The sequence below is a fragment of the Chelmon rostratus genome, chromosome 18 (genome assembly GCF_017976325.1).
Source record: "Chelmon rostratus isolate fCheRos1 chromosome 18, fCheRos1.pri, whole genome shotgun sequence".
Classification (NCBI taxonomy): domain Eukaryota; kingdom Metazoa; phylum Chordata; class Actinopteri; order Chaetodontiformes; family Chaetodontidae; genus Chelmon; species Chelmon rostratus.
This window is the reverse complement of record NC_055675.1, coordinates 19,725,603-19,734,547: the sequence shown is the minus strand read 5'-3', so window position 1 is coordinate 19,734,547 and position 8,945 is coordinate 19,725,603. Positions and strand designations below refer to the sequence as shown.

Sequence of the window (8,945 nt, the reverse complement as noted above, 5' to 3'; positions counted from 1 at the left end):
CGTTATTTTCATATTTCATTTTTTTTGAGCTGCTGTTTCAAAAGAACAAACTTTTATGCTTAATACTGTTAGTATTAGAGCTGAAATGAGTAATCGATTAATCAAAATAAAAAATAATCAGAAACCCTAGTTAGTATTGATGTTTTACTAAAATCTGAGTTTGCTTTCAACCGTCACAGTTGAGGGAAGATGTCCAGTCTCAGATGAGATTTATCTTGGAGGGAACAGACTCCACTAAAACTCTCACTGGACAAATGTTTATTTTTCATTAAGTTTTGCCACGGTGTTCGTCTTACATAGAAATCAGTACAAAAACAATGAGCCGAAGATCGTTGGTCCGCCTCCTGAAAGTGATTCCTTTGGAATCAGGTTTTAAACAAAGAGTTTGACTTTGTTAAAGAACGCAAACAGAAGAACCATTCATGTCAAACTGTCCATGTCAGTTCACCATCACATTACTGATGACTCTGCTCCCTGCTGGTGACATCACAGGTGGGGCTGAGAGCGTCGTACAGCCGTTGGATGGTGACCTCCACCATCTCCCTCAGAGACTCGTCCTCTGCACACGACACCGACTGGAGGACAACAGAGGTCAGAGGTCAGCACACAGGTAAAGGACTACAGGGATAACATGCCTTTCCTACAAGTATTAAGGTAACTGGCTGACATGTTCCTTCATTACAATGAACACACAGACAGTAATTCATTTTGACTCAATCCCACAAACACACCATCCTGCTGCCCCGAATATTCACTAGACCAAATGTGGATTAATCTGAAAATAGTTCCCATCAAAACAATTATTTCATCCTGTTTGTTTGCTGCTCACTGTTTTAGGAAATTACTGAAGCTTTTTTAAACACAAAACTATATATTTGTGAGGTGTTATTTAAGAGTTACGTTTTCAGAAGGAACCAATGGGAATGGAGCTGAGACAGGAAGTCAGACAGCAGAGAAGTCAGACAGTATTGAGAGACGGACTAACATGTTGCTGGTTTGAGTATTTTCATGGGATTTGTCAACAACAAGACAGATAGATATTTACCATCCGACAGTTGGTAACATGTCAGTTGTAATCATGTCCTACAAAGGCCACCAAGAGAGGATAAACCCTTTTGAATTAGGTAACAACATAACTTTTACCATTTTTTACCCACTTGTGGCAAAGACCTCAGATCAGCAAAGTCATCTCATGTTTCCTCAATGACACATTTTTACTGGGGTGTAATGAACATTTCAGCCTCATGGGGGCGCCAGTGCATCAGTAGTTAGTAGTTACATCAACAGACAACTAAAGAGGACAGAAGATACCAATGAGAGGTCTCACTCGGCTCAGATGTTGTACTCACTCTGGTTTCTGGGTCGATGAACGCAGTGACTCCGTCCACCGTCACACTTAAGTTTTTACCATCTTTAAAGTTAACGCAGTCGTCTCCAAACATGTCGCTGCAACACACACAACAGATAACAGTAAAATTGTTGGTCTGCTACAAACCAAGCAGTCTTTCTCAGACTGAACTCAGTATCTCCACATCTCCTCATACTGTACGATAAGCAGTTTGACAAGCTCTTATTTTGAAATCTATTCAGGCAGCTTTCCTCCCTTTCCCTTCACTTCTTGAATAGATACATGTTGGCAAAAGCATGTTAATGATACGCAAAAATGGTGGCTCTTTTAATACTGTTTTTAAGAAAAGACAGTTGAAAATTCTGAGAGTAAATTTACATATAATAAATAAATATAGAACTGATGAAAACAGTCAGGATCTGAATTATTTAGTTGCCTCTGATGAAAAGACCTTCAACAGTATGATCTGCTTGGGGTCTGTTTGCATTAATATATATTGAGTGCCAGGTGGGTGGGGCTTCAGAAAGCATCACATTTAAAAAGGAAACTGAACTGACTTTAATATGAGCTGAAACTTTGTTGCATTGATGCAGTCAGACTCCACCCGACCGACACTGCTGACAGAGTAAAACAAACGTCCGCTAGGTGTGTGAACTGTACTTACTGCAGCATGAGCTCCAGCCTCTCTACGAACACCTCCATGTCGAACGTTTCTTTCTTCCCTTCAAAAACTGAAACAAACATCAAACATTAAAGGGTTGTTTCTGTCAGAGTCTTTCAAAAGTCTCACATTTTGTTTACTGACATTTCTGTGCATTGGGGTTGGACTGGACCTCCAGGACCACCGTAGTGACGGCATCAGCGTACATGTCGTTGAGCGGGTTAGCGATCCACTGTGGACAGAAAAATGAGTCTCAGTTCAGTTGAAACTTGATGTTACAAATAGTGTTCTATATAACGATTGGATGGATTGTGATGAAAGACGGACATTAAGACATTCATGTTCACCTCAGGATGAATAAAATAACTTGGTGTTCCTCTGACTTTTCACCCAAAACAAATGACATTCCCATCATCTTCAGCTGGACTTTGCGTTTACTGTTTGCTAATTAGCTAATGTTAGCATGCTAACACACTAAACTAAGATGGTGAACATGGTTAACAATGTGTTAGCATACTGATGTTAGCAAGTAGCTCAAAGCACCACTGTGTGTCAGCATGATTGCAGACTCTCATTCTTGTCACTAGTCTATAATAATAATAATAAATAATATCAACAACATATATATAATATAATAATAAGATCCTATTAGACACTCACCTCCAGCAGCACCATGCCGGCCTCGTGAACCAGAGTGATGCTCTTAAAGATCCTGATGGTGATCTTGGATGCTGCCTCCACCTGCTCCACATCTCCTGAAAACACACAAACACACAGCAGATTACACACTACAAGCACTGCAGGAGATGAACTTTATTTCCAAAGGTCCGATTCACAGGAGACACCGTCTTATCCTGTAAGGTTGTAAACGGAGTGTCTTGGGGCTACACTAAATAGATTACTGGTGGTTTCTATGCCGTTGACATTAAACCAAACTTGAACTTGGCAATGCTGGAAAAAGTAGCAAATAACAAATAACAAGTAACAAATATAGTGCAGTAAAAAGTACAGTATCTAAAGGAATAAAGATACAACATCAGCTAAAGTCCATGTCCCTTTAAATTGTGCTTAAGTCCAGCACTTGAGTAAATAATTTGTCATTTTCCATAGCTATTTATATCTTCTTCTTATATTTTAATGTGTATTTTAATTCAAGATTTATTTAGTTGCCTCAGTACAAGAACTTCATTATATAGATCATTACTCTACAGAAGACAAAAAACTTTAACTTGAACACATGAAAACAGAAGAAAACAAACAAGTGAGGAGGAGAAAAAATAAATATGAATATGTGCAGTGTTACGAGTTGTTGACTCACCTGCAAGGCTGCGTAGCTGGCTGACCAACAGAGAGATGGGTCCAGTGTATGGGATGGCCTGAGTCTGTGTCACTGTGCCCATAGACAGATCTGTGTAGTCTGAACAAACAGAGGGAGGAAAACCGTCAGGAAAACCACAGCACCTGAACACAACACACAGCGATGTGTTCAGGGACGCAGCAAAACAAAACATACACAGACACTTACTGGAGAGGTCGGAGGGCGTCACAATGTGATAGTTGAAGTTTCTCTTGATGAGGATCCCAGAGACCCTCTGACCCTGAACACACTTCCTGTCAGTCAGCGAGCCCATGACCTGCAGCAGAGCATGCTGGGAGTTAGCACCACCTCACAGCAGAGAGACAGCAGAGCGACAAAACCGATCTGATCTGAAAGAGTTTAAAGCACTTTGTAGATTCAGACGTACCTTTGCCAGTTTCTCTCCTCTGAAGTTGAGTGTGACGGCCTCAGTGTTTCGCGGGTTGTGGACTTCGATGTCAACCTCATCGTTGTCTTCATACTCGCGGATCAGAGCTGCTTTCAGACGGGCCATCTCATTCTGCTCGCCGTGGACCAGAATCTGGAGACACAAAAACAAATATCAGTGTATATGCCAGCCTCTCCACCTTTAAAGGATTCTTTACACTTTTTCAAGTCTGTCTTCAAACAATAGTCAGGTGTCCAGGTGTGTGTCTTGTTATAATCAGTCCTCCTGTTCAAAGTGACAGTCTATTGCTTTACTTTTGAACCCATGTTTGTGCATGTGTGTGTCTGGGTCATGTGATTACCACGTGGGGAGGTTTGAGCGCTCTGATGAACTCGCTGGTCTGCTGGTAGTCAGTGTGAGCAGAGAAGGAGATGTAGTCCACAGACATCTTCAGGGCGAGCTTCTGACCGGACATGGTGGTGATCTCATCAGGCTCCGTCATGATGTGCTGAGACACAAACAGTTATACCACTGTCACTTCATTCACAACGTACCGGAGTGTTTTAAAGGTCACACAAATGTTTCCAGGAGAAATCTTGCTGGTAGTCAAGTTTCTTCAACAAGGTTTCTTCAGGACATTTAAGAAATCAGCTTACAGGAGAAAGCTGACTATAACCGGGATATTTAAGTTTCTTTGTGTCTTCTGTACTTTGTTCTGTGTTAAACACTATCCTTCATGGCCATTTCCTGTTGTTTGCTGCTACAGCTTCCCAGCATGCTTCAGTTCCAGTCTGATGAGCTAACCTTGGCGAGCGTTCCCTCCACACAGTATCCAGCGATGATGACTCCGTTCCTCTTGTCGGTGCACCAGCTCTCAAACAGCTCTCTGGACAGACCGCTCTGCATCATACCAGGAGACGCCATCACGACGCTGGGGCCGATGTCGTCAAAGTGGTCCATGCTCTGAAACGCACAGAGGTGTGAAACACAACCCACATAATGCTGTTGGGGATCAAACCTGTGACGTCCCAGTGACAGGACGGCCTACGGAGTGGGCTCACTGACCTTGAGGTTGCTGATGTGCTTGAAGACGAAGGGGTTGTTGATGCTGATGGCCTTGCGGATCTTGTCGTTCATGGCGTTGATGTAAGTCTGGTAGACGGCCATGCACTTCCTGGCCAGAGATGAGGCGTAGTAGATGGGAATGTCGTGGAGCTCCGGGTGGTTCTGCCAGTACTCATCTTATTTACATAAACACACACAGAGTTCACTCAGTCAGTAGCAGAAAGTAACCAAGTACATCTACTCGACTACTGTATTTAAGTACAAATTCCCAGTACTTGTGCTCTACTTGAGTAAATTCCATTTTAAATAAATACCAATGGAGCGTCACACGACTACAACGTGATTGGTCTAATTAGCTACAAAACTGAAAACACCCATGAGGGTCAGTAACAATGGATCATATTTAATCAAATGTTATGTGCGTAAAATCAAAGTAAATACAGCTGTTATATAAATAATAATTAAATACATAAAGTAAAAAGTACAATAATCCCCTCTAAGGTGGAGTACAAGTATACAGTACCTCAAAATTGTAGTATTTGAGTAAATGTAATTAGTTTAGTTCCATCACTGTCTGCAAATAAAAAGTAGCTAGACAGGAAGGAGCTAACTACACAAGCTGGTTAGCTTGAGAATGACCATCTGGACAGCTAAAGCTTTATAATCGTTAATGTATTCAGAAATTTCAGAATTTGACTCTGATCAAAATTTATCTTCATAAGATAATTATTTTAAAACCGTACAGACACATCTGAGCCAGCAGAGTATAACTGAAGGACTGCTGGGATCAGACTGTTCTCCCCATGACGACCATGGACACTGAGCTCTCACCCGGTTGACTGAAAACATCAGAGCTCATTCAGACACTGTGAAGCTTGTCTAAATCTGGACTTTGACTTGGGACAGTACTCAGGCCTTGATGTCTCATAACATCAGTCAGGAGCACAGATTGAGAAAGGCCCACAGTGTCAGGTCATCTCACCCAGGATGAGCAGCAGCTCCTGTGCTCGACCCAGAGCGAAGACGGGGATCAGACAGCGACCCTCCCTGTTCACGATGTCATGAACGGTGTTACAGAAACGAGCCTCCCTCTCCTCTCGCTTCTCATGGATGTGAGTCCCGTAGGTTGACTCCTGACAGACACACAGAAAGACATGCTTTGGTCAGTTTTCCAATGGCCTCACATTCGACTTGGTGTTTCAATAAAGCTTAAATTTAAGTGAATCTCTGCAGCTGCACTCACAGTGATGAGGATGTCTGGTTTGACGCTGGGGATCTCTGCTGCCATCAGATGTCTGTCTTCTTGACGAGAGAAATCCCCTGTGTACAACAACTACACACACACACAGGCAAAGACGCATGCACAGACGATTAACCATTTAATGATAATGAGCAGAGAAAAGCAGAAAATCCACATCACTGTCGAAACTGACACCAGAAAAAGTTTTTCTGATCCAATTAATTTTTTTCAACTGACTCATCAATAATTCCACTGATTGTTTCAGCTCCAAAGTTATTCAAGCGAATTCTACACCTAATAATTCATCTGAACCAACAAGAGGGTGGGAAGAAAACCGGAACAGCAGATCAGGTTGTAAACAAGCTGGGGAGAACAACAAAAACACAGTGAAGTAAGAAGAACAGGGTGGATTTGGACGTGTTGTTTAGGACAAACCTTTACTCCAGCAATCTCGATCATGAACATGGCGGCTCCGAGGACGTGACCAGCGTGGTAACACCAGAACTTGATGCCGGCCACTTCCTTCACCTCGTGGAAGTTGATGGTTTCGATCTTCTCCATGCTCTCCTCCAGGTCCGTCTCGGTGTACAACATGTCGTCTGCTGAGATGTTACTGCAGCAAATATCACAGATCTGCATTACTACACATCATACAAACACTGAAACACTCCAGTTCATACAAGCATGAGTATATGATACAGAGCATACACCACATGCAGCATCACAGCAGCATTTTTATACATCATTTGCGCAGAAAAACACTGAACATAACACACCAAATACTAGCCTGGTAGGTCACCCTGTGCTGAAGTTAATGTTATCAACCCCCAGATACAGTAAATAATCTGAATAATCTTACACACTAGTCTATAACTCCTACCTGACTTTGACATAGTCTGACAGCAGCCAGCGGTAGATGGCCTTGGTCGCGTGAGTCATGAAGGTGCGTCCTTTAAAACTGGTCTTCTGCAGGAACCAGGGCAGAGCTCCACAGTGATCCAGGTGGAAGCTGAAAAGGAGGGGAGGGCAAGATGTCAGTCACAGAGGAGCTTGCAGCTATGCATCAACCCAGTTGGTTGGAGGAGGAACCTGAGTGTCGTTCTGTGGTTGCTGTGATGATAGATTAAATTTTCTGAACTCACTGGCTTATGAGCAGCAGGTCGATTTCAGCTGGATCGATCAGGTCAATGTACGGTAGAGCGTCCATTCCCTCTAGTCCAGGATGGATCCCACAGTCCAACTAAACCACAATACACACAGACATTTTTACACACTGGGGTGGCTCTGCAGACAGACCGATTTTAAACTTCACAAATGATGCGACAAACCATACCATAATCTTCCGTCCCTTGAACTCCAGGATGATGCATGATCGTCCCACCTCCTGTCCAGCTCCCCTGGACGCAAACACACAGCAGCACCATCACTTTCACCTCTAACTAACATCACATGTTTTAAGTTTTAGTCTTGAAGCTAAAACTCTTCCCCAAATAACATGAACCAACTAAACTCATCCATCCAACTCATCAAAACAAATATGGGGATTAGCCCAGTTCTCTGCAAGGATAAACCCCGAAAAATGTAAATTGAACTCTATTCCACTGACACTGACAAGCACCTGATTTCAAATAATCATCAAACATGTGTTGATAACTAAGTCTGTACATCTACAGCTGTTGCATTGCGTGCTGGTACATATGGTCCTTGCCGAAATGAGAAGTTGCCTTTAAGGATCGGTCAAAACTCTTAAAAGGATAATCTTAACTATGTTTTTGCTTTTGTCCATCTACAAAAGATCTAATAAAAAAAGGCTATTTATGAATGGAGTTTGATCTGAGAGCAGCAACCATCGAGGCTAGCTAGTAAAAATAAGAGAAAAATTGTATTTGAACTCACAGCGGCCGGATAAGCAGTTGGTCACTTTCCTCCGCAGGAACTGTTACGTCAGATTTACGTTTAGCAGCCATTTTTACTCTGATAAACCTGACAAATCGGTCATAAATACAAATTAATTCATCACTACTTTAGCTGCTACCCGCGTTTGCAGAAGTTTGGCTAACGCGTCACTTCCGGCTCCCTCTGAATTATCGGTCCGTCTAGTACAGCCGGCTATAACTTTTGTTCCACCTTTAGCAGTATGTTACATTTCTTGACGTGAGATTATGAAAGCCAATTTCTGCCGGACCAGAACAAGAAAAATAGAAATGATCAAAATAAATAATAAAAAACGTAATTATTCATTCTTAATTTTTTCCCTTTTTAAGCATAATTTTTCTTAGATTAAAAAAATCATCATCAGAATTACTCTAAATGTTGGTACTGTTTCATTTTCAACTTAAAATATTTGGTAGTTTTGAATTCTGACTTTTATCATATGCCTTTTGTGTCATTTGTATACATAATAACATGTAACATAGGATAGTAGCAGAGTATTTAAATATGTTTGTGTATATTTTATATAAATGTTTGTGTATATTCACCATATATGTACATAGTGGTATTTCATTTGAACCCATTTTGTAATTATCCTTTTTTTATTTATCTAATTATATTGTGTTATGCTTGGTTTTTATAAAGCACTTCATCATCACTGATTTGAGAAGTGCTACAAAAGTAAATCTTTATTAAACTCACTTCTTCTCTTTAAACGTTTTTTATTATTACTTCCTGACACAAACTGACCTCTGCAGCAATACAAACAAAATCAGAAAAGTTCACTTTTGGGGAAAAGCATGCGTTTTTCCACATCCGGTATGTTGTACCGCTTTTATTTGTTTGTTTTAGTTTTTTATCCATTTCTATTGCCGTGTTTATTTTGTCTGAGTTTATTAAATTGCTGTGCAACAATGTTTCAATTTTGATATACCTTTGTAAAGCACCTTGTAA

General features: G+C 41.2%; 1 protein-coding gene across 1 annotated transcript; it reads right to left on the bottom strand.

Moving 5' to 3' along the window:
* Positions 1-251: 251 nt before the first annotated feature.
* On the bottom strand, positions 252-8,124 carry LOC121622009 (cleavage and polyadenylation specificity factor subunit 3-like). The gene is made up of 18 exons (XM_041958777.1): positions 7,956-8,124; positions 7,393-7,456; positions 7,202-7,299; positions 6,940-7,068; positions 6,495-6,672; positions 6,063-6,152; positions 5,802-5,952; positions 4,820-4,995; positions 4,559-4,717; positions 4,116-4,262; positions 3,755-3,907; positions 3,535-3,643; positions 3,328-3,426; positions 2,670-2,764; positions 2,154-2,241; positions 2,013-2,079; positions 1,350-1,446; positions 252-575 (listed from the first exon to the last, which is right to left on the bottom strand). The coding sequence occupies exons 1-18, from the start codon at positions 8,024-8,026 to the stop codon at positions 456-458; spliced, it is 2,091 nt and encodes a 696-aa protein (XP_041814711.1). The 5' UTR covers positions 8,027-8,124; the 3' UTR covers positions 252-455.
* Between the last annotated feature and the right edge of the window lie 821 nt (positions 8,125-8,945).

Excerpts from the sequence above, each read along its gene's own strand:
- LOC121622009 (XM_041958777.1), bottom strand. The coding sequence starts at position 8,026 with ATGGCTGCTAAACGTAAATCTGACGTAACAGTTCCTGCGGAGGAAAGT. Across the intron at positions 3,908-4,115 it reads CGCTCAAACCTCCCCACGTG|ATTCTGGTCCACGGCGAGCA; the intron begins GTAATCACATGA and ends TTGTGTCTCCAG. Across the intron at positions 2,080-2,153 it reads CAACCCCAATGCACAGAAAT|TTTTTGAAGGGAAGAAAGAA; the intron begins GTCAGTAAACAA and ends TGTTTGTTTCAG.